The 26012-nt window shown below is 42.5% G+C and overlaps 2 protein-coding genes across 6 annotated transcripts in view; one reads left to right on the plus strand and one right to left on the minus strand.

Annotated features, from left to right (window-relative positions):
- Nucleotides 1-1143, minus strand: part of nbr1a (NBR1 autophagy cargo receptor a) — a 67784-nt gene extending 66641 nt beyond the window's left edge. For all 5 annotated transcript variants that reach the window (XM_080213319.1, XM_080213320.1, XM_080213318.1 and 2 more), the window contains exon 1: nucleotides 1031-1143. In XM_080213319.1, the coding sequence (XP_080069445.1) occupies nucleotides 1031-1132 (102 nt within the window). In that variant the 5' untranslated portion in view covers nucleotides 1133-1143. The remainder of the gene's footprint in view (nucleotides 1-1030) is intronic.
- Nucleotides 1144-1652: 509 nt separating this feature from the next.
- Nucleotides 1653-26012, plus strand: part of LOC145359213 (breast cancer type 1 susceptibility protein homolog) — an 82963-nt gene continuing 58603 nt past the window's right edge. Inside the window, exons 1-6 of the mRNA XM_080213689.1 lie at nucleotides 1653-1758; nucleotides 13072-13177; nucleotides 13979-14032; nucleotides 16314-16391; nucleotides 18920-19008; nucleotides 23355-23494. Coding sequence (XP_080069815.1) covers nucleotides 13098-13177; nucleotides 13979-14032; nucleotides 16314-16391; nucleotides 18920-19008; nucleotides 23355-23494 — 441 coding nt within the window. The 5' untranslated portion in view covers nucleotides 1653-1758; nucleotides 13072-13097. The remainder of the gene's footprint in view (nucleotides 1759-13071; nucleotides 13178-13978; nucleotides 14033-16313; nucleotides 16392-18919; nucleotides 19009-23354; nucleotides 23495-26012) is intronic.

Genomic DNA, 26012 nt, shown 5'->3' on the forward strand with positions numbered 1-26012 from the left:
ACCACAGGATAAATTTTGCAAATAATTCATACCAAAACATTTATCAATTATTACAAGGAAAAACATTTGAGTACATTTCAAAAAAAAGCATGAGTGATAATTTCTAAAAATCCAATTTCAAAAATATCAAACATGGAAAGTGAATTGACAATGACTGGAATCAAAGCTATGCCTTGACCTCTGCAACCAGGTAATTAGAGTCCATGTTTACACGTCAGCTTCCCAACAAGTCATGGACTCAAAACATTAACTGTTTCTCTCTCCACAGATGCTGTCAGACTTAGTGATCCTTTCCAGCAGTTGATTTTAATTTCTCAGCTCAGCTGGTTGGGTGAGATGAGAAATCATCTCATGATGATTTCATGAGAGGGAGGGAGGAGGGTGATAACGGGGCGGGGGGGGGGGGGAAAAACGGTGGTAACGGGACGGGAGGGGGGGGGAAATGGTGGGGACGGGAGGGGGGGGGGGAAACGGTGGTAACGGGAGGGGGGGGGGAAACGGTGGTAACGGGAGGGGGGGGGGAAACGGTGGTAACGGGAGGGGGGGGGAAACGGTGGTAACGGGAGGGGGGGGGAAACGGTGGTAACGGGAGGGGGGGGGGGAAACGGTGGTAACGGGAGGGGGGGGGGGAAACGGTGGTAACGGGAGGGGGGGGGAAAACGGTGGTAACGGGAGGGGGGGGGGGAAAACGGTGGTAACGGGAGGGGGGGGGGAACGGTGGTAACGGGAGGGGGGGGGGAACGGTGGTAACGGGAGGGGGGGGGGAACGGTGGTAACGGGAGGGGGGGGGGGGAACGGTGGTAACGGGAGGTGGGGGGGGGGGGAAATGGTGGTAACGGGACCGGGGGGGGGGGGGAAATGGTGGTAACGGGACCGGGGGGGGGGGGGAAATGGTGGTAACGGGACCGGGGGGGGGAAGGGAGAGGAAATGGTGGTAACGGGACCGGGGGGGGGGGAGGGAGGGGAAATGGTGGTAACGAGATGGGGTGGGGGGGGGGGGGGAAAGGAGGGCGTCCCTTCACTCACTCACCATAGCTTCTAGATCCGCCCAGGTCGTCTTCCGAGGGTCGCAAACTAGGAAAGTTTGGGTCTGTCCACCGCAGCTCACATTAACTTTAATTTGCTGCTCCATCCTTCCCCCCTTCCCCCCTTCCCCCACTCTGGATGGTTGAGAAGGTGGCGGCGAGCCACTCACAGTAATTCCTGCCTCTGTCGGCCTCTCAGTGAACAGAGGCCGCCGCTGCTTCTGTTTACATCAGAGCCCTGACACCACCCAGCAACCCCCGCGGTCCCGGGTAAACACGGCCGCCCATTGGCCGCCTCCTGGTCAGCTAACAACACCTGACGTCAAAACCCACACACTTCACTAAAGATATAATTCACCTTTCGTCAAAAAAACGAAAGAGAGGGACGTTGAATCTCAAAAAGCGGGACGGCAAATAAAAAAAATCCGCTTTGAATTCAAACCTGAAGCGCTGCTGACGTCGACTGAGTTTTTAATGTACAATCGGCAGGCCGGCTGCGTCATGACGTCAAGAGTGGATGTCATGTGATGTACAGCGTCATGTCGTCACTGCTCGTGTCACGTGGGCGAGGGAGACGTGACGTTGCGTGTTATGTCACGTGAGGCGCGGGCTGGTGGCGCGGGAAACCCGAAATATGGCGCAGGTTGTAAACAGTGTTCGGATCTGAGGGGAGACGGCTGGGCCTAGTTGGGAATCGTCGCCGTGCACCGATCCAATTTTTCATCGTTCCAAGGTGTCCTAATGTAGGGGTTGGGGTGCATTATTGACCCTAATAATCATATTTTAATTTGATGTTTTCAAGTTTCCTTTGTACTTTGATTTTGTTCGGGTTGTTCCACCTCCTTTTGGGAAGTTGCCCCTTTTACTTTGTCCTGATTTAACTTGAGTTTGTTTATTTAGTTTGACTTTAAAAGAGGCCAAGGGTACCTAACGTGCGCGCATTGTGCTTCCAGTAAAGGGCCCCTAGAATTTGTCTTGTTAGTGAAGGTTGACTGGAAAGCCTGGAGGGCGATCAGTGGAGCGATGGCTGAATCTGTCTACTTTCCATCATTGATGTGTAATTGTAATAGGATTTGATTTATTATTGTCTGTGTGTTGAGAAACAGTGATAAGTGCCGTTTCTTGTGCGCTATACAGGTGAAGCATACCGTTCGTAGGGAGGGTGCAGAATATGATGCTATAGTCGCAGTTTGGGTGTACAGAAAGATCAATTCTGATGAAGGGTCATCCTGACTTGATTCGTTAGCTCTATTTTCTCTCCACTGATGTTGTCAAACAACATTTTCTGTTTTTGTTTCAGATTCACAGCTTCAGGGACCTGGGTTCGATTCCTGGTCTGGGTCACTGTCTGTGTGGAGTTTGCACATTCTTCTAGTGTCTGTGTGGGTTTCCTCTGGGTACTCTGGTTTCCTCCCACAGTCCAAAGATGTGTGGGTTAGGCTGATTGGCCATGCTAAAACTTGCCTCTTAGTGTCCTGAGGTGTTTAGGGTAGAGGGGTTAGTGGGTAAAATATGTAGGGATATGGGGGTAGGGCCTGGGTGGGATTGTGGTCAGTGCAGACTTGATGGGCTGAAGGGCCTCTTCCTGCACTGTAGGGTTCTATGATTCCAATATCCACAACAATTTGCCTTCAGCTTAATATACGATAAGTCCATTCAAAAGTTTGATGGCAGTACGGAAGCAGCTGTTCTTGCTTTGGTTAGTATTTGATCCCAGATTTCTGTCGTCTCTGACAGTCTTGCAACTGCTCCTATGTCTTGGGTGCCTGGAGTCTTTAATTATGCTGTTGCTTTTCCTAGGCAGTCATGATGTGGAGATGCCGGTATTGGACTGGGGTAAACTCAATAAGAAGTCTCACAACACCAGATTAAAGTCCAACAGGTTTATTTGATAGTAAACACCCCAAGCTTTCAGAACAGTGTGTTCGGAATGGGAGGGAGGGAGTTGGGGGAGGATGGTAATGGGAGGGAGGAGGTAGCATGCTCTGAAAGCTTATGGCGTTTACTATCAAATAAATCTGTTGGACTTTAATCTGGTGTTGTAAGACTTCCTACTGTGTTTCCTAGGCAGTGTCAATGGATGCAAGGCTGGTTTGTGTTGGACTTGGCTTCATTCACAACTCTTTGTAGTTTCTTGTGGTCTTAGACAGAATAGGAGCCATACCAAGCTGATACATCAGCATAGATTTTCTGTTTTTGTTTCAGATTCCAATATCCATAGTATTTTAATTTTATCTTAGTGGGTATTTCCTTTTAATCTTTTGAAATCCAAGAGATTAAACAAATCAGATGATGATGACATTTTCTCTCCCAACGGATGCTGTCAGACTTATAGTGCTAAGTTCATTTTTAGCGAGACTCTTCCATCCTTGGTACAAAGGCAAACGCCAATCATTGTCCGATTCAAAAGTTCTTTATTCTTCTTACATATGCAAGCTGGTAAGCCTTTGCTACATAACTTCCACTCATTGAAAGGTAGCAAAGGCGCCCCTTTATGTAACTTTTACAATCCTTATGGTCACATGCAGTCTGATACAATATAGCTAATCACAAAATACCCTTTGTTCTAGTCAGGTTAACCATTTCTAAGGTTGTAATATGGTTATGTTGAAAGAAAGAGAACTGTTAATTGGTAAGTTTGTTAATCACAGATGTCTTAAGCTTGTCATTTCAAAATCAACTCGCAGGAGTATGCGATATTTAACCCCATAATATCTCAATAGTTATAGCTAAGAAAACCCATCAATGCTTCTACTTTCTCAGGAGACTAAGGAAATTTGGCATGTCTGCTACAACTCGCTCCAACTTCTACAGATGCACCAAAGAAAGCATTCTTTCAGGTTGTATCGAAGCTTGGGGGTATGGCTCCTGCTCTGTCGAAGACAGCAAAAAACTACAAAGAGTCAGGAATGAAGCCCAGTCCATCACTTAAACCAGCCTACCATCCATTGACACTGTCTACATTTCCCATTGCCTCAGAAAAGCAGTCAGCGCACTCAAGGATCCCACGCACCCTGGACATTCTTCCACTTTCTTCTGTCAGGAAAAAGATAAAAAAAGGCTGCAATCATGTACCAACTAACTCAAGAACAGCTTCTTCCCTGCTGCCATCAGACTTTTGAATGGACCTACCTTGCATTAGGTTGATCTTTCTCTACACCCTAGCTATGACTGTAACACTACGTTCTCCACTCTCTCGCTTCCTTCTCTGTGCCTGTAAAGCGTGCAAGAAACAATACTTTTCACTGTATACGAATACATGTGACAGTAAATCATACCAAAGATCTGAATCTTTCCAGTACTTTTGTTTTGTTGCTGTCTTGATGGTAATCTGAGGAAAGCTTAAGTGCTATGTCATTGAGAAACTTGTTCAAACCACTTGTTTAAAAATCTGGTTCTATTTATTATTGTCATATGTACCAGGATACAGTGAAAAGTATTGTTTCTTGTGAGTTATACAGACAAAAACATATTTCATAGTACATGGGGAAAAGAAAGAGGAGAGGGTGCAGAATATAGTGTTGCAGTTACAGATAGGATGTACAGAAAGATCAGCTTGATATACAATAGGCCCATTCAAAAGTCTGATGGCAGCAGGGAAGGAACTATTCTTGAGCTGGTTGGTATGTGTTCTCAGTCTTTTGCATCTTTCTCACGACAGAAGAACATGTAAGAGAGTACGTCCAGGGTGCTTGGGGTCCTTGATTATGTTGGCTACTTTTCCGAGGCAGCGGGAAGCATAGACGGAGTCAGTGGATGAGAGATTGTTTTGCATGATGGATTGGGCTTCATTCACGACCCTTTGTAGTTTCTTGCGGTCTTGGCCAGAGCAGGAGCCATACCAAGATAGGCTGGTTTGTATGGTGCAAAAATAGATGAGTTGTAGTGGGTGTGCTGAATTTCCTTAGCCTTCTGAGAAAGTAGAGGCATTGGTGAACTTTTTTAACTATATCATTGGCGTGGAGGACCAGGACAGATTGTTGGTAATCTGAATACCTTGAAACTTGAAGCTCTCGACCATCTCCACTTCATCACCTTTGACGTAAACAGGGGCATGTCCTCCACTATGGAGGACAGAAACAGAAAATGCTGGAAAATTTCAATAGGTCTACAGTATCTTTGCAGACCGAGAAGAGCCAATGTTTTGAGTCGGAGCTGCTGAGATTTTCTGTTTTTGTCCTCTTTCTCACTGTCTTTTACTCCTATTACAATCACAAGTCAATGGTGGGAAACTGCACAGATTTTCTGTTTTTGTTTCAGATTCTAGCATTGCAGATTTTACTTTTATCTTAGAAAAAGATTGTTTCTAAAGTTTTAAAGTTCACTTATTTATTTATTAGTGTCACAAGTAGGCTTATGTTAATACTGCAAATAAGTTACTGTGAAAATCTCCTAGTTGCCACACTCCAGTGCCTGTTTCCTTTTGCTGTTTAAAGAAGTGGGATGATGTTTTCTCTCCCAACAGATGCTGCCGGATCTGCTAAGTATTTCCAGCAATTTTTTTCTGTTATTGTGGGATGATGATGCTGCTGCCTGGATGTTGATCTAGGAAGTGTTGTGTCGATTGAGAAACTCGTTCAAGTGAACTTTATTTCAATGCTGAAATAATTTAGATTTTGCGCAGTGGATTTACATGGACTGGTTGTGTTTAGAAAGTTAACTGTTTCGTAACAGTGTTGTGGATATTGAGAAAGATTTAAGGTGTGTGAAACCAATTGAATCTGTCGAAATAAACAAGGGCGAAAATATTGTGGATGCTGGGAATCAGAGACAAAAACATTCAGGAAATACTCAGCAGAATAGGCAACATCTGTAGAGAAAGAAGCAGTTAAAAATTTCAGATCAGTGACCTTTTATCAGAACTGGGAAAAGCTATCTTAATATATTGGATTTTGATGAAGTACAGAGGCAATGCTGGCAGTGCAGGTTTGATTCTTGTGGCCGAGATAGACTGGGAACTGATCATTTCACCTTGCCCCTGAGAGTAGTAGGTGATGGCAACATCACCAACAAAAAACAGACCAAGAAAAATAGCTTAGGATGTAGTATCAGCAGAGTGAGTGAATGACTTGCCTTGCATGGGTTTCTCTGGGTGCTCTGATTTCCTCCCACAGCCCAAAGAGATGCAGGTTATGTGGATTAGCCATGTTAAATTATCCCTTGGTTTCCCAAGATGTGTAAGGTTAGGTGGATTAGCCATAGTGAACGTGCGGAGTTGTGGGATGAGGGAGGGAAGGGCGTGGGCCTGGGCAAAATGCTTTTAGAGTCGTGCAGACTTGGGCTGAATGGCTACCTTCTGCACTTGAGAGATTCCCTGGTGCTTTGGGAGACTACATGTAAATGAATGAACAGAAGCAGTGATGAAGGAAGAGGAATATGCGCGATCATGCAGAAATAAGGAAAGGGATGATTGTGTAAGAAAAAGGATGGAAAAAGGCAGTCGTACAAGAACAGAAACTGAAAGTAGATCGAGAGGTGCTGGAACCACTACCAGCAAGTAAAAAATGGGAGCAGAAGTTATGACTGGAAATTATTGAACCAACTGTTGACTGAAGGCAATTGCATGCCAGATCCAAATCTAACATGCCCTCCTCCTAGCTTAAACAAGAATTGTGTTTTATTTGGAGGGCTTGAATCAAAGTGGACTAATTTTTAAACTGTGATTTCTTGTGGTATTGCTGAAGACAAGTTGTGAGTTTTGTATATGTTCCTCGGAGGTCACAAGTAAACCTGAACATTGAGGAGCTTGTGTTTAGTGACCGGGAAGTAAGTGTTAAACTCCCTTGATTCCTGGAAACTGCAATAGATTTTTCATATGCATAAGTATCTGGTTAAAAAAATCTGGTTAAAACCACTCCCATGACTGCATTTTTTAAAAAATTCATTCAAGGGACGTGGGCTTTGCTGGAGAGGGCAATGCTTATTGCCCATCTTTATCTGGGTGCCTTTGAGAAGATGGTGATGAGCTGCCTCCTTAAACCACTACAGTCCATTTGGTGTAGGTACATCAACAGAGCTTTTATGGAAGGAGTTCCAAGATTTTGATCCAGCGAAAGTGAAGGAATGGGCAATATATTTCCAAGTCAGGATGGTGAGTGACTTAGAAGGAGCTTGCAGGTGATGGTGTTCCCATGTCTTGTTTCTTGTCCTTCTAGATAGTAGTGGTCATGGTTTGGAAGGTGTTGTCGAAGAGTATTTGGTAAGTGCCTGTGGTGCATCCTGTCGATGATACACATTGCTATTACTGTGTGTCAGTGGTGGAGGAGGGAGTGTTTGTGGATGTGGTGCAAATCAGGTGAGCTGCTTTGTACTGGATGATGTCACCTGTCTTGTGTGTTGTTGGAGCTATACCCTCGAGACGAGTGGTGAGTATGCCATCACGCTACTGACTAACGCCTTGTAAATGGTGGACAGGCTTATGGGGATCAGGTGGTGAGTTACTTGTCACATCCAAGCCTCTGACCTGTTCTTGTAGCCACAGTATTTATATGGTTAGTCCAGTTGAGTTTCTCGCCAATGGTAACTCCCTGGATGTTGATAGTGGGGGATTCAGTGATGGTAATACACTTTGAGCAATTAATAACCAGGATGACTAAAGATGTTTTAAATTCACAAATCACACTGACTCTGTCCCCTAACCTGGCCATTGTCTTAACAGTAAGAAGTCTCACAACACCAGGTTAAAGGCCAACAGGTTTATTTGGTAGCATATGCCACTAGCTTTTGGGGCTCTGCCCCTTTGTCAGGTGAGTGGGGTGTTCCACATCATTGTCTTTTGAACCATACTGTTCACAACCCAAGCATCCTCCATAACCATTTGTTGTGCATCCAACCACCTCTGTACTTTCATTACCAATGCCACATACAACCATCTCCATAATGACCCCTATCTCAGCCCATCTGCTTCTGTTTTAAAATTAAAGGCCACCTTTTTTTCAGACAGATGATTTTTTTTCCTGAAGCTTGTGCGACTTTGGAACACTCTACCTCAGATGCTGCTGGAGGCGGAATTATTGAACATTTTTATGGTGGAGGTTGATAATTCTTGTTAGTGCAGGACATCAAAGATTGTCTAGAGTAGACAGCAATGTCGAACTTGAAACTTCAGCAGATCAGCCTTGATCTTATGGAATGGTGGAGCGAGCTTGAGGAACTGAAGACCTACTTCTACTTTGTATGTTTGGATAAACTGTGATTTTGTTATCTCCAGGCTCGATTATTCTGGTGTGCTTCTTCACACACACACACTACACGCGCGCGCCCATACATGTGCACATCTTTTCTTATCTTTTAACCAGTGAAGCATCAAGTCCTGCTCATCCGTCACCTCTGTATTCTAAGGCCTATCCTTCAAATGCTTTGAAAAGAAATCTCACCCGCGTGTTCAGATTCCTCCAAGGTCTCATTCTCTCTATCTCTAAACTCTGAGAAGACTGTGTTTCTCAAACTCTGCCCTATTGTCCATTCACCGTTACATTCACCTCATCATTTGGCAGCCCAACCTTCAGCTGCCTGGGCCTTTAAGGCCTGAAATTGTCTCCCTGAACCTCTTTGCCTCTTCCTCTTCATTTGAGACTCTCTAGGCCTTTGGCCTAACTTTTGATCATTCATCCTACTGTCCCCTGTTCTGGAATTGTCATTTTTTATCTGATTATACTGCTGTGAAGCACCTTGTGATCTTGTATTAAAGGTGTCATACAAAAGCAAGTTGTTGTCCCCCACAGAGAGTATATACAGTCACTTGGTAGTAAAGAGTTGAGGGGAGTACAGATAATGGTGCAACTTCAAAGGGAGTACAGGAGCAGAGGGATTAAAGGACGTTGTTTTCTGAAGGTGGCCCGGCAAGCCGAAACAGTTATTCAGAAAGCTTATATGATCCTTGGCTTTATAAATAGAGGCATCAAGTATGAAAGGAAAGAACTGATGCTACACCTGGACAAATCATTGGTCAGACCACATTTGGGAGTATTGCATTCAGTTTTGGGCACTGCATTTAAAGAAGAATTTTAAAGCCTGAGAGAGTGTGCAAAGAAGATTTATTTACTGGAATGATACCAGGGATGACAAATTTTAGATACAAGGAAAATTAGAGAAATTGACCTCATTCTCCTTGGAGCAGAGAAGATTAAGAGGTGACTTTATTTAGGTGTTCAAAATTATGAACAATTTTGACAGGATAAAGAATGATATTATGTTTCCATTAGCTAGTGACTAGGGGACCACAATTTCAAGACGGTCAGTTAGAGAGCTAAGACTGAGATGAGGAGACATTTCTTTTACTCACAGTTGTTAGGATTTGGAATGCATGGCAGGGAGTGGTGGAAACAGATTCCACAGGAGGCTTTAAAAGAGAGCTGGATACATATTTGAAACTGTTGATTTGAAGGACTATGGAGATAGGGCTAGAGAATGGGACTGGTTGGGTGTCTTTTGGGAGATGGTGCTGACGCAATGGGCCAAATGGCAGCCTTCTGCACTGTAAGATTCCGTGATTCTGCAGAACTTGGGTTTGCTGAAAAGGCACATGTTGTTGAAGCTTTTTGTCTTGCTCTCATCAGGCCAGATGTAAGAATAACAAATGTCAAAGGGACAAACAATTTATACTGTGTGCAAAGAGGATGCTAATTTGTTGGCAAGAGAACCCTGGTACCATGGAATCCTACAGTACAGAAGGGGGCCCTTCAGTCTGTCAAGTCTGCACCAACTCTCCAAAAGAGCGTCTTACCCAGGCCCATCTAGAATCGTGGTGAATTCACCATGGAGTGATTAACTGCTAGGTTTTGTTTGAATTGAAACAAGGCATGTTGCCATGGAGGAATGAACCAGGACAAGGAATGGCTGACCCCCAAGCTTTTGTTTAGTTTGAAAAAGGTGCAATGCATGGATATGTTGTTTCTGGATGCAAAGGATGGGAGCTGGTGTGTGAAATGTGGAATATTTAAAAAAGTTTTAAAGTTTATTTATTAGCCACAAGTAGGCTTACTGTAAAGAAGTTACTGTGAAAATCCTCTATTTGTCACACTCCGCCTGTTTGGATACACTAAGGAAGAATTTAACATGGCCGATGCGCCTAACCACATCTTTGGACCATGGGAGCAAACCAGAGCACCCAGAGGAAACCCACGCAGATATAAGTAGAACATCCACACAGACAGTGACCCAAAGGTACTCAGGTCCTTTGCGCTGTGAGGCAGCAGTAGTAACCACTGTGCCACCGTGCCACCTCATTCATAATGCTGTTTCCAGTGGCTAAGATTTCTGTAGTAATTTCATCAGTTTGGGAGATTAGTTTGTATTTCATGGCATTTTGATTTATAAAATGGATATTGAATGGATCATATATTTCATTTCGAATTGGATTGAAAATTTATATCTCTGATTCTGCAGTCAGGAGGAAATGGAGCAACCGGAAGTTAGGGAGAGAGGCAGATTTGGGTCACATGGAGAGACTGGGCCATGGGGTATAGACATCTCTGGATACTGAGACAAAGAACAAAATCTAGACAATATGAAAGATTGGGACACAGTTATAGTGAGTGAGGGAGTCACAATGATTTGGGGAAATCTATACAACACAAACTGTATTTCTAAGACCAAGCATATATTTGAGTTAGAAAGGTATAAGAAGTTATAACAGTTAAGATATAAACAGAAGGTGAGCATTGGATTTGAATGAGTGAGATCTAGTTAATAAGTTGTTTGCTCTGTGCTTTGTTGCACTGATATACTGGTGCAACGTGCTGGAATGGAATTTCCAATGTAGTTGTGTCCAGAGACATGTGAGGTTGGTTTACAACACAATAACAAACATAAAAGATTGAGGGAACGCTGTCACAAGTATATTGTACGACTAATTGCACTATACTCAGATTTCCTTGCTGTTTTTCCATATGCCTGTCAATTTCTGTGCCAAATTTCTTTCTAATTTCAGCCACGGGGGAGGGTGATTGGCTAGATGGTAGGGTGGTTATGTGCTGGACAGGGGTGGGGATGTGAACCACCACAAATCTGCAATTGCACTGGCGACAGTATGTACTATTAAAAATCAGTAGCTTCCAGATTAGCAAGGTACTAAGTTTGCTGTACTTAAATCTGTATGAGTGATAGCTAGAAACTTTAATTTTCATATTTGTTTAAAGTTTATTTATTAGAGTCACAAATAGGTTTATGTTAACATTGCAATGAAGTTGCTTTGAAAATTCCCTAGTTGCCATGCTCCGGTGCCTGGGTACACTGAGGGAGAATTTAGCATGGCCAGTGCACCTAACCAGCACGTCTTTTGGACTGTGGGAGGAAACTCATGCAGTCATGGGGAGAATGTGAAAACTCCTCACAATCACCCAAGACGGGAATCAAACCCAGGTCCCTGGCGCTGTGAGGCAGCAGTGCTAACCTTCTGCCACCCTATGCAACTAAACAGCATGTCTTTCGAATTGTGGGAGGAAATCTAAGTGGACACAAGGAAAATATTTGGCAAAGGATTATATGGCGTTAGCTTGGCACTTTCCTTGGACCGTGATTGTTTATGCTCATGCTTGCACTAATGAGATTTGCAAGAAATTTTAGGGAGCGAATACAGGGGAACTGTAAACCAAAGTAGCCAAATTTACTGAGTGACCTTGAAATGAAGAAATAATCAATACTGTTTTACATTATACCTTTTACTTTAACTTGAAACAGAACCAATACAAATGAAACATGAATTACAGGCAAATACTTCAAATAAGACAGTAATATTCATTTTGAACAGCGGAAACAAGAAAGTTATGTCTTAAACAACCTCAAGCATTCATATCACTCCTTTCACAAATGTGGCACTATGGAGCAAACACAGTAAAAAGTCTGACAACACCAGGTTTTAGTCCAACCGATTTATTTGATAATAGACTCACAAGCTTTCGAGGTTTCCCTCTTCGTCAGGTGAATGGAGAATTCTGGCCTCAGACAGAGCATATAAAGCACAGACAGTTTAGAGATTACTGATTAGAATGCGAATCCTTACACCTAACCTGCTGTTCAAGACCTGAAGTGGCTGACAATGTGAGTGGAAGGAGCACTGATCACAGGTTACAGAGATGTGTATTGTCTCCAGACAGTACAGTAAGTGAGGTTTTGCAAACCCAGGCAAGTCACGGGGGTTACAGATAGTGCGACATGAACCCAAGATCCCTATTGAGACCGTCCTCATGTGTGCGGAACTTGGCTATCAGTCTCTGTTCAGCGACTCTGCGCTGTCATGTGTCGTGAAGGCCGCCTTGGAGAATGCTTACCCGAAGGTCAGAGGCTGAATGCCCGTGACCACTGAAGTGTTCGCCAACAGGAAGGGAACAGTCTTGCCTGGTGATTGTCGAGCGATGTTCATTCATCCGTTGTCGTAGCGTCTGCATGGTCTCCCCAATGTACCTATGGAGCGACAGAGCTCCAGAGGTTGACATTCTTTATTCACGCAGGGTAGGACAGGAGGTCCGTCCAACGACAGCTTTCACCTGTGAGTTTCATGAGTAAGATTATCATCATCAAGACCATTTCTGGGGAAAACACCCAGCACCGTCTGAGTTTTTCACACAACCTTCCCACCCTTGGACCTTTATAGCCAGCTCTCATAATACATTTGATCTTTCTTTTTGTCAAATAGAAAATCTGACCCCCTTCCTGAGTGTGATGAGCAGCTCCCCTCTGTCTCTTTCTTGCTTTCTGTAGACGTCTGCACCTGTGTGCTGGACTCAGCTCGTTGCACTAACTAGATCTGCTTTCTGTGCTCATCTTGCTGCATGATATCTGTGTATTGGGTATCAGGTTTCAATGTCTTTACAACTGCAGAAATACTTAATTATCCTCCTTTTGAGTTATGTGATTAATATTCTATTGAGATGGCCTCAAGAAATCAAGCAGCAAAAATGATAGTAAGTGATTATACAATTCATATAATTCACAAGTTGTGATAATGTTCAATTAAATTGCAGTTTATATATAACACTTAATCTTGGGGAAAGGATCCAAAGGGTCCAATAGTTCTTTTTCTAATAAGGTATAAATTTATTTGCAGAGGTCATCAAATCAAAGTAGACAGAAATGTCTTTGTGCAAGTCAGAGATTGAACGTGTTCACAAGGTTCTCTCATTAATGTTGAAGAATTTAGAATGTCCGATATGGTGAGTCATAATTTTGCCTGTTTCTGAAATACCAGAATATGTCATTTGCTTATTTTGAATACAATTTGCCTGAAATTTGTATCTAATTGACTGCTTTAGACAGCATGTTCAGTCTGCCAACAGTTGGCTATGTCCTGTTTGTTGCACTTTTGAAATCTCATTTTTCAAGAATTGTGAATGGACATGGTGCTGTTCTCCTTAACGATGCAGGGGTGCTTCTTATCTGCCATCTCCAAATAAATTCATTATTAAAGTAATGAGATCTTTACACACTGCTTTGCAAATCTTAAATATTTTCAATTGTGGCTTGGAGAGGGAATTTCCAGAGGTATTGAGTCAGTGGTGTGGGACAAGTTGAGTTACTTTTGCGGGAAGCCAGCATGGACTTAAGAATGCAGCATGATAGCACAGTGGTTAGCACTGCTGCCTTACAGTGCCAGGTACCCGGGTTTGATTCCTGGCTTGAGTGACTGTGTGTTGCACGTTCTGCTCACGTCTGCGTGCGTTTCCTCCCACAGTCCAAAGATGTGCAGGCTGGGTGGATTGGCCATACTAAATTGCCCCTTACTGTCAGGGAGACTAGTTAGGGTAAATTCATGGGATTATGGCGATAGGGCTGGGTGGGATTGTGGTCAGTGCACACTTGGTGGGCTGAATGGCCTCCTCCTGCTCTGTAGGATTCTATGATTCTAATTGAATGGCTTCCTATGCTGTAACCAGATAGTGATAATAGTTGTTGGTTGTTGTTTTTTTTTGCTGTTGCGTAGCATTCATGAATTAACCCTTTCATTTATGTATTAGCTTAGAACTGATGAAAGAACCAATTTCTACAAAATGTGATCATCAGTTCTGTCGGTAAGTAAAATATGCACTCATCTGAAGACATTTTTAGTAATCCTGTTAAGTTTAAAAATAAATGATTGACAGATTTTCTGGCCTTATTGCTTGCTGAATCGGCACTTGCTAACTCGTGCAGGTGAAGAGACATTTATCGCAGACCTTGACTGTCAAGGGAGTCGGCCATGATTGAATTGCCATCACTCCAGGACTTGAGCACAAAAATGAAGTTTGATGTTCCAATACAATACTGATCAGTGCTGCAGCGTTGGTGGTGCAATCTTTAGGATGGGACTTTGAAACTGAGGTGCTTCTAGGTGGATGTAAAAGATTTCATGGCATTATTTCAAAGAAGAGTTGGCGTGTTATGCCTGTTGTCCTGGCCAGTCATTATCCCTAAATCCACATCACAAAAACAAATAACCTCATCATTATCACACTGTATTTGTAGGACCTTGCTGAGTACAAATTGGCAGCCATACTTCCCACATTGCAACAATGACTGACTACAGTTCAAAAGTATTTAATTAGCTGTAAAGCTCTGCGTCAACCTGTGGTTGTGAAAAGTACATAAATGCAAGTTTGTTCAAAATGTGTTTAACATTACACCAACAAGTAACAGTAACGTATACGGATTGTATTTACAGCAGAAACTATGCTCTTTCGCAGCGCAGTCATCATTTTTAAATCTCTATTGTAAATTATGATTCTGCTGAATTAGCATTTTTGTATGTATTTAAGTGTGTACATGTACACACTCTCTCTCTCGCCCTCGCCCCCTGAGTTAGACAATTCATTTAAAACAAAATGCTGAGATTCTACTCCAGCCATTTATATTACTGACAGCTCTGTTTGAACTGAGTGCCAATTATTTAAATCCAATCTCATGGCATTATTTAGATTTGAATTATAGGACTTTCTCTGTGTAGGTTTGTGCTAAACCCTTAGTTTTGAAGAGAGACTCATGTATTTCCATGTTAAAATATAACTCATAGAATCATACAGTACAGAAGAGGCCCTTTGGCCTGTTGGGTCTGCACCGACCCATGGGAGACACCTGACCTCCCACCTAATCCCATTTACCAGCACTTGGCCCATAGCCTTGAATGTCATGTTATGTTATCCCGGGTCACGTGTGGAGCTTGCACATTCTCACCGTGTCTGCATGGGTTTCCTCCAGGTGCTCCGGTTTCCTCCCACAGTCCAAAGATGTGTGGATTAGGTAGACTGGCCATGCTTAGTGTCGGGGGAGGGAATTGCATGGGATTAAGGGGATAGGGCCTGGATGGAATTGTGGTCAGTACAGACTCGATGGGCCGAATAGCCTTCTTCTGCACTGTCGGGAATCTATGACATGCAAATTACTCATCCAGAGACTTTTTAAAGGATAAGTTAACTCACCCCTACTCCCTCCCAGGCAGAGCATTTCAAACTGTCACCATTCTTAACTGCTTAAAGAAGAAAGGTAAGCTAGTCAAAATGCTTAATTACAAAAAAATTACGTTAAATTATTGGAATTTACAAAAATCTTGCACCTCCTCTGCCACACTTTGTAAAATGTAAAACAATGTTTTATTTTTAAAACAAGGCCTGAAATTTACAAATAGTTTTAAGATTCTGGAATCACACATTAGGCAGTTGAGAACTCCATAAGTGATGTTAAAGTAGTTTAATTGGAGCAGTAGTTTAAATGTGATACATCAGTTAAATAGATAGGAAAAGTAAAGATCTGTGACTTGAGCGGTTTACTGACCCCAGAGGACAAACTGACAGATAAGGCAGTATGCTAACATCTGTAACTTGTGACAAAAGCATTCTGCTCTCCAGCCAAAGTGTCGGGAAACTCTTTCTTCCCCCATCTCGCTCGGTCTAACTTCCATCTGAAAATACATCTGCTTCCAAGGAACTGATAATTTGCTTCATTTCCAGGGGCTGGGAGTTTACCCTATGTCAATCACTTGTTCCAATTCTGATCAATGAACAGGGAAGAGGTATCCAAGGTGGTGTGGTCACCCCAATCCCACCGTCCATTGCTTTAGCTCGAGTGAGCAATGCCACTGGATATGTGAAAGTATTTTTTAAAAATCATCTGGTTTTGATTGCTATGAGTACCAATGGTGAGACGTGATACTGAAACTAATTAATAAATGAATGAAACAAAATTTGTGAATGTTATGTTGTGCATGTTTTCATTGAAAAATTGCCAATAGAGCAGTGATTCAGTGCAGTTAGTAAAACATTGGTTATTCTGTCACTTATTCTCCAGCTAATTTTTAATTTTTTTTCTAATTTTATGAAGGTTCTGTATATTGAAGCTTTTTGATAAGAAGAAAAGTACTATACAGTGTCCATTGTGTAACAACACGTTTAGCAAGAGGTAGGTAAAAATTGTTGTTCCTGATTTTGTTCATGTACTATATTGGAGGATGCTCTCACCAGAAAAAGAAGACAATTTGCCCAAGGGCTTATGCGTTGGTGTATCTTGGGTTACACCGGTAAAGCTTATGCTCCACATACATGTGCCTCTGTAGGTTTTGTTGTTATCTGCTCCATACACCTGGGGAATATGGTGGCATAATAGTAATGTCACTGGACTAGTAATTCAGAGGCCCAGGCTAATGCTCTGGGGTTATGGGTTTAAATCTTACCATCACTTGGTGGAAGTTAAATTCAATTAATAAATCTGGAACATAAAACTAGTCTTAATAATGGTGACCATGAAACCATCAATTGTTCTAAAAAAAAAACCCCACCTGGTTCTTTAGGGAAGGCAGTCTGCTATTTTTACCTGGTCTGGGCTCTGTGTGCCTCCAGGTGCACAGCAACGTGGTTGACTCTTAACTGCCCTTTCTGAAATGGAACTTAGAGATAGACAACATATCCCAATAAGAATAAAGAAATGTGACTCTTATACATCCTGACTCATTGAATATTCCCCCAATGCCACTACTTCAATGTTCATAGTCTCTTGTTTTTGCATTTCGTTTTTCATTAATTATTACATTTTGGGGGCAATTCTCCCCAAAAAAATTCTAAGTACTGAATTTATGTGAAAACAGTAGTAATTCCCTCTGGTGTTTTTTTAGTAGGATTTTCAGAATGAATCTCCAACTTTCTAAGCACTGCGGAGTGCCCTGGGGAGATTCAGTCTGAAAATCAGTGGGCAAAGCTTGTTCCTGTTGGAGAGTCATGATGTGGAGAGGTCAGCAGCATAATACTGTGAGTGGGCAACTGTGCATGCACTGACCTGTCAGTGCGGAGATCGACGCAAGCACAACGGGCCCACACTTCCAGCCCCCAAAAGCTAGCCAGCTCAATTGCTGGCCAGCCGCATGACCCTGCATCGCTGCCCCGAAGTTTGTTTATCTTCTCTCTCTCTCTTTTTCTCTCTTTCTCTCTCTCTCTCTCTCTCTCTCTCTCTCTCTTCCCCCCCCCCCCCCCCCAACCCCTCACCCTTCTTTAACCTCTGGGAGCCCTGGTTGCCATCCACCCTGTGCCACGGATGTACCAATTCGTTTGCAGAATGGCAGTGGGGGCCTCCCCCACGTCTTATGATTGCCGCCGCTGTGGCCGTAATAGGCTTTGGCACTGCCTAATGGGCAGTACTAAGATTCCCCATCCTACTGGTAGGGCTCAATGGCCTCTGTTCCCTCCAGCAGGTGCGACATGAACCCAAGATCCCTGTTGAGACCATCCTCATGTGTGCGGAACTTGGCTATCAGTCTCTGCTCAGCGACTCTGCGCTGTCGTGTGTTGTGAAGGCCGCCTTGGAGAATGCTTACCCGAAGGTCAGAGGCTGAATGCCCGTGACCACTGAAGTGTTCGCCAACAGGAAGGGAACAGTCTTGCCTGGTGAGGGGTCAGCCTCATGTTCCCTGTTAGTGGGGAGTAGTAGTAAACTCCGCTGGAGTGAACCATTCTGGTGGGGTGGGGAGGAGACATTCACAAACCCAGAGACTTCAGTCTGTCAGACTTTAGACGCACATTCCTAGATGCTTTCAATTTGATTATTTTCGTCTCCAGATCCATACCAAACTGTACTTAGGACTTGAATTTGTATTCAGCGCAAATGTTAGTGCTGCATGTTATGGGATTTTGCATTCAAATTTGTCTTCTCAGTGTCAGCGGGAAGAGCAATTTTATGGATAATTCTGAGACTTCAAATATAATGGAAGGACATTAAAAGGACATCCACAAAATTTCTGTATGCATTTAACACTGAGTGTTCACATTTGGCAATATTAGAATAGATAATAAAACACGGAAAATAATTAGACAATCTATTAAGTTCATGGACTACAAACCTTCAAGAAAATGGCTCAACACCAGACACTTGGGGATGGGCAGCAAATGTTGGCTTTGCCAGCAATGCTCATATTCCCCTGGGTAATAAATAAATAAAATCAGGAAAACATTTCAGCACCTGCAGAAAAATGAGTGTGCAATTAATGGAAGCTCAATGGTACTGTGTCTTATTATCGTGTTGAGATCAATCCAGAAATTGCACAGTGGAAATGTGTATGGATATATGTAATTATATTTTAGACTTATTCTGAATATAGGTAGCAATTTTATTGGAGTGTTCACTATATTTATAGCCATCTTAGTGCTCACGAGAGAAATAGGATTAAAGAAAATTATAAGGGTCACCGATTTGTCTGTTTTGGTAGATCAGTAGATTTTAATATTTGCAGTACTGTTCTTGATGACAGTGAAGTGTTTTCAGATGTATGTTTTTTTATTGCTGCTCTTTCTTGCTATGTTTTATCATTGATTGCGATTTAGTGCAAGTGATTGTATAACATTTAATTTACACTTGATATCTAAACGACATTCACTTTCCATCATGACGTGTACCTCGTGATCAATCTTGAAATACTAAAGGAATATTACCACACGTTTTAGGAGTCTGCAGGAAAGCACGCGCTTTAAGCAACTTACAGAGGGTATTATGAAAGCAATCCATGCCTTCGAATTGGATACAGGTTATGAATGTAAGTATGTAAACTGCTTTTATTATTTCTGAGATAATTCTTGCATTTCATAGCATTCAGCACCTAAGAAGTGTGTTTTGTTTTCCCCAAGAAGTATATTTTGGAGAATGATTGCTTTTAGTTCTTAGATGTACATATTGAACTGGTGACTAATGGGCAGGAAAATGAACAAAACTGGAAAGTTATTACAAAATTAAATGGATCCAGAAGTTATAAACCGAAGGGAGATGAGAGCAGTCTGCAATATTCATGCAAACATTTAATGTGCTCTGATCAATGGATTAATGCTGTACTTCAATAGTGGAGAAAAGGAAGTTGATACAATTTGGGTTGACATCCCCAATTTAATTTCACCCAAGAACAAATTTTAACAACTATGAGGATAATTTAGTGTTTTGAGTTAAAATTACAGTTCCGGGACTTGAATGCATAGCGGCATAATAACTCATGAAACTATTTTCTTCCAAAGTGTTCACATTTCTTTTCAATGCTTTTTTTTATATTTGTCCTTTTAAGTGTAAGGCAGTCCTAGGAACACAATTTGGCTTTTTCATTGGTTTACATTTTGGGAAAATGTAGTTACTAACAAATAAACATGAATGCTTCTTAAAACATGGTAAATCACAGAAATCAGGAGTCAAAGCAGCATTTTATTCATGACATTTTGAGACCTGTGCACCTGTGATGCTATCGAACAGTTTTCAATTTGGGTACGTTATGATCCTGAACCAGACCCTCAAATGTTTGGTACAATCCGGATAGGGGCCAGTAACATAGACAAAATTTCTGAAATCCAAGACACTTGATGAGAGAATAAAACCACAAAATACCATGGTTTCTGAACAAACAAACATAAATTTTACTAGACAAAGTCAGTAGGGTAAAACAACTTATCATCAAACATTCAGGATTAATATCAGGAACATGTGATCTGACACCCACACTTTACATTAAGTAGAAAATATGACCAGGCAGGTTCCACAAAGTTCTCAGTAAACCATCCCAACATGAGTCAATCAAGCTCATTGAAACTGTCCCTCTCTCCTTAGGGATTCCAGTCTTCATCTTTTGAAGACCTAACCTTGGAAGTCTATACAAAATTTGGTCCAACTGTGATGGCTTCAATAATGGCCCACCTCACAAGTTTTTGATCTTGTTTCCTGAGATCCCAATCCCCAGGATTCCCAAATCTACACTCCAGCACTAACTTGCAGCGCAATTTCAGCATTTCGGGTACACTGCAGAGAGTATACTATTGCTCCAAAGTGGGCACGTTTGCCCCAACAGCACTGAATCATCAATGCTTGCTGGTTTCTTTGATTTTCCAGGGCTTCCTCTGAGCCCTCATTAATTAAACTGTATTTATCACTGCCCTTTTTCTTTATTATCTTGTAATTGAGTCTTTGTCTATATATCCTGTGTTTGTGAACCCAACTCTCCACTCATCTGATGAAGGAGCAGTGCTCCGAAAGCATGTGATTCTAAGTAAACCTGTTGGACTTTAACCTGGTGTTGGGAAACTATTTACTGTGCCCACCCAAGTCCAATACTGGTATCTCCACATCATCACCCTTTTTCTGCTCGGAACCTATTTCTTTGCTCTTTCTCTTTAACCGGTACTCTCCCTGTCTGGGATTGTTCTCTGATGGTCGTGATCTGTATCTGGGTCACGTGCTAGGGGTTTTTGTGCTCTTTTCTTTGCATGGAGATGCACTGACCTTGGCCTGAAAATCTCCAAAACCGAGGATTATACATGTGCTATTTGCACACGTGCAAAACACCTGAGGCCTATTGGGACCTGGAGCTCCCAGCTCCCTTTCAATAAGAAGGTAATTCGGACCTTGCAATAACCCCAAATACTCAGATATCACTTTGACAACAAGTAATTCTAGACAATTATTGAAGGTTATCTACCCACTATAAGTAATGCAAGAATTCTCCCTATGAGTCTATGATTGAGATGCTACAACACCTGACTAATAGAGGTTGTAAGTATAGGTCAAAATGATGGAATAGTTTGTAGAATATAGTTGTTCCGAAATCCATCACTATCATTCCATGATTTGTAACTAGTCACATAACATAGAATGCATTGATAGATAACCTAACTGTCTTTTAGGATTCTCATTAGTCTTGTGTTCTAATCCTTAAACTTTTACTCTGGATTTAAAGAAGCAAAATTGAAGAATAAGTTGTTTGCAGGCATCCCACTTATCTGTTTGACAATGGGAGATTCAATGCAGCCTTGTTTGAAAGAAGCGTTTAGATTATCTCCAAAGCTCTACTTTCTGTGTTGTGCTTAATCAAGTCACACTTGTCATGCTAATTTTGTTGTACCAGTTTTGCCAGCCTTGCTGCTTTGGTGTTTATCAATGTTTCAAATCCATTACACTCACACATGGATGAGTAAAAGCAAAGTTAAACTTAATTATCAAAAAATGATATGTTGCCTAGTTCCATATAGCAGCTCAGAAGACATTATAAAAAAAGCCTTGTGTTGCATACCAAAAAAAATTGAGATTTAGAAATGGAATTGAAAGAGATATACATCCTATGGCTTATTGTATTATGCCCTTTCATTCCTAATTGTGACTTCTTAATACCCTGTAGTATATTTTATTAAGTTAATTTATTTTTGCACATCAAGTAATTTGAATTACGTAACATAGGTAATAACAAAATGAATAGTTAGTGCTTAAAATTAAGTTAAATTTATTTATTAGTGTCACAAATAGGCTTACATTAACACTGCAATAAAGTTACTGTGAAAATCCCCTGGTTGCCACACTCTGGCACCTGGTCAGGTACACTGAGGGAGAATTTAGCATGGCCAATGTATTCTAACCAGCACATCTTTTGGACTGTGGGAAGAAACCAGAACACTTGGAGGAAACCCAGGCGGACAGGGAAAACATGCAGATTCTGCTCAAACAGTGACCTGAGCTAGGAATTGAACTTGGGTTCCTTGTGCTGTGAAGCAGCAGTACTAACCACTGTCATTAACTATTTGGATTAAGAAAGTTTGAATTTCTAGTTGAACAGGATATCAAGCTTTTTTTTGGTCAAGAAATAAATTCAGCATCTTCTGAAGCAAGAATTCGAGCCTTTGAGAAGGAATGTATTGAAGCATCAAAACTGATTTTACAAATTATTTATGAAATTGGCAACCAACTTAAAATTAACTTTATTCCATTTTAATTGTGATCTTTAAAAAAAGTACTAAATGTGCCTCTTTTATGTTAATTGATTATGAATAGACATTTTCCAAATTTTCAGATGTTTGAATGTACAAATGCAATTCCCTAAATATGTTTCGAAGCTAATTCACTATTATTTTTTCTCCATCAACCTATCATCGACCTGAACTTTTGCTAAAGGCAGTGGGTTGCTTGCTCTTAGCTCCTAGTTTCTTAGCAGGAAATCTCAAACCTGTCATGTTGACCTTCCAAATACGGGCAAGAAATGTGCCCGGTAGCACACCCCCGAAAGTCCTCAGTCAAGCACTGCAGAATTGGAGGTAGGGGGAGAGGGGATGCAGCCTGAGGGCTGTCAGACAGTTGGGGTGTTGGTCCCCAGATGATTTGGGAGTGAGGGGAAAGGCCCTGGAATAAAGGAAGACACCTGGGGGGCGGGGTGGTGGGGGGGGCAGTGCAGGCAATGTTGGAGTGGAAGTTCAGGGGACACTCTGGAAGCTTGGGTGTCCCCTGCGGGGCTGGGGGCAGGAGGGTTGGTGGAGTGGATTCCGTTGGATTTTGGGGGAGCTGTGCTAGGGGTAAGGTACTTCTCGGGGTTCAGGGACTGAGGGAAATCCCTTAGGGGGAGTCAGAAGCCCGGCAGCATCTTGGGTGGGATGGGAATAGAGAGGGGAGGAGGTGGAGGCAAGTTGGCCTGGGCCTGTACATTAGTTACCCAGAAGCTGGAAATGGTTTTACTACTATTTTCTGGGTAGTTATTGATGTTAGACTGTTTGATGTTTCTCAGTGCAGTGCAGTTGCTCATTTTTGACTACAAACTTTAAATTATAAAAAATGATGTGCTTTTCATTGCTGTTGAGATTAAATGTTTCATCTTTAACATATATTTGTTTTATGATTGGGGGTGGTTGAAATCAGTTTTAAAATCGATATTTTAGCTGCTGACCTTGAGATGATGCATTTGAAAATCACACGTCTCTTTGAAACAACAAAAGGAAGACTAGAAATATTGTGTGCTCTTCTGTGTACCTACCGGTTTTTTTTGCATGGAATAAAACCATTAAAAAGCAATCTGTTAAGATGATTGAATGTATGTTGAGTAATAAATGTAATATTTGGATTTTTTTAATAATCTTGCATCTTTTTGAACAGTCTCCATAGGCAACACGCCAAAAGGAACTCCAGCTGAGATCGATGCTTACAGACAGTTATGGCAAGATGACAGCGGTACTTGGAGTAACAATACACCACAGAATGTCATAGCTACTGGAATCTCCAAGAATCGCACTTTGGTACTGCAATAATTTATTTAATGCTTTATGGTTGTATTGGATCAAATAGTTGGATTTTGTTCTCTCTCCATTTCGGGGTAATATTTTTTGTTGCTTGTTGCTGGAAACACGATTTTGATAGGGAAGCAGGGCCTCAGACATCTTGAATGTTGGACTCACTGGTCTATTTCCTTCAGCGATGACATTTGCGGATGGAAAGAAAAGTTGCAATTGGAGAGGGAGATGGGGTGTGTTGGGGTCCGATCAGATGCAGAAAGGGAAAGAAAGAGCAAAGGGAAGATGCAGGAAAAATAAAAAGTTTTCAGCAGGAACAAATTAGTACTGGGCAGAAGTGAAGTGTTACAGTTTTATTAGTTCTCTGTCAGGACCGTACATCATGTCATTAACAGAGTCATTACAGCGTGAAATTCCTGCTTTAAATAGCTATGATGAGATTCATTCACATTTACGGTGCAAACCCAGCAATGCTTTGACCTTCGTGGGGAGGTTGGCGATAGGTGCAACTTGTCCAGCAATTTGAGAGCATTTGCAGCTTGTGGCGTATGTTTTCCTCCTCACAAATTGTTGAGGTTTTTTGCATGCTAATAACAGTGGGTGCGATGACCATGCCATAAGATATAGGAGCAGAAGAAGGCCATTCGGCCCATTGAGCCTGCTCCACCATTCAGTAAATCATGAGTGATCTGATATGATAATTGTCAGGGATCTACCTCGCAGCAGTAACAAGAATTTAAAAAGGCCTGAAAAGCCAACATTTTGCCTAACAACAGTAACAGCCAGAATTTCCAGGGGCAGGCAAGCCGCCAAAGTGATCAGAGCATTTCAAATGCATAAAGGGGCGGCACGGTGGCACATTGGTTAGCACTACTGTCTCACAGCGCCATGGACCCAGGCACGATTCCCTGCTTGGGTCACTGTCTGGAGTTTGCACATTCTCCCCATGTCTGTGTGGGTTTTCTCTGCATGTTCCAGTTTCCTCCCACAGTCCAAAATGTGCGGGTTAGGTCAGTTGGCCATGCTGAATTGCTCCTTACTGTTGGGAGGGACTGGTTGGGGTAGATGTAAGGAGTTGTGGGTATTGTAATCAGTGCAGGCTCAATGGGCCAAATGACTCCTACTGCACTGTATGATTCTGTAAAAGCATCTAAAAATGATCAGGTGTGAATTGCTCCAGTAGTAGAGACAGATTATGTAGATGACTGTTATAGAAATGTTAAATTCCACAGGCAGAAACAGTTCACCTAAATGACTGGGTGATTCAGGGCTATAGAAATGCTAAGCTCCACAAAGGAAAGAATTTGAAAGACATAGGTAGCCGACTCTTGATAGGGCGGACGCAACACGGTTTCATTAAAGGGAAGTCGTGTCTGACAAATTTACTGGAGTTCTATGAGGATGTGTCTAGGGCAGTGGATAGAGGAGAGCCGGTGGATGTGGTCTTTCTGGATTTTCAGAAGGCGTTTGACAAGGTACCTCACAAGAGGTTATTGCAGAAGGTCAGGGGACATGGAGTTGGGGGTAGGGTGTTAGCGTGGATAGAGGATTGGTTGTCAAATAGGAGGCAGAGAGTGGGGGTCAATGGGTGCTATTCGGATTGGCGGTTGGTGACTAGTGGGGTGCCCCAGGGGTCGGTGCTGGGGCCTCAGCTATTTACCATTTATATAGATGATCTGGAGGAGGGAACCGAGTGCAGGGTGTCGAAATTTGCTGATGACACCAAGATTGGGGGAACGGCAAATTGTGCGGAGGGTGTGGAGAGTCTGCAGAAGGATCTAGATAGGCTGGGCGAATGGGCCAGGAAATGGCAAATGGAATTTAATGTTGGCAAGTGTGAGGTGGTCCACTTTGGTAGGAAGAATGGTAGGAAGGACTATTACTTACGTGGCGAAAAACTGCAGCAGGCGACGGTGCAGAGGGACCTCGGGGTCCTTGTGCATGAGTCGCAAAAACCCAGCTTGCAGGTGCAGCAGGTGGTCAGGAAGGCGAATGGGATGCTGGCCTTCATAGCGAGGGGGATTGAATATAAAAGTAGGGAGGTCTTGCTGCAGCTGTATAGGGCATTGGTGAGGCCGCAGCTGGAGTACTGTGTGCAGTTTTGGGCGCCGCACCTGCGCAAGGATATTTTGGCCCTGGAGGGAGTGCAGAGGAGGTTTACTAGGCTGATACCGGAGTTGAGGGGATTGAGCTATGAGGAGAGGCTGAATAAACTAGGCTTGTACTCGTTAGAGTTTAGAAGAATGAGGGGAGATCTCATTGAGACGTATAAGATGATGAATGGGATGGATAAGATAGAGGTGGAGAGACTCCTCCCGCTCAAAAAAGACAGTAGGACTAGGGGGCACAGCCTCAAGATAAAGGGGGGGGCGGTTTAGAACGGAGTTGAGGAGGAACTTCTTCACTCAAAGGGTGGTGAATCTCTGGAATTCTCTGCCCGTTGAAGTGGTGGAGGCTGCCTCGCTAAATATTTTTAAGAAGCGGGTTGATGGGTTCTTGATAAGAGAGGGGATTAAGGGTTATG

The sequence above is a fragment of the Carcharhinus amblyrhynchos genome, chromosome 27, assembly GCF_965287045.1.
Source record: "Carcharhinus amblyrhynchos chromosome 27, sCarAmb.v2.hapA, whole genome shotgun sequence".
In the NCBI taxonomy this organism is placed as follows: domain Eukaryota; kingdom Metazoa; phylum Chordata; class Chondrichthyes; order Carcharhiniformes; family Carcharhinidae; genus Carcharhinus; species Carcharhinus amblyrhynchos.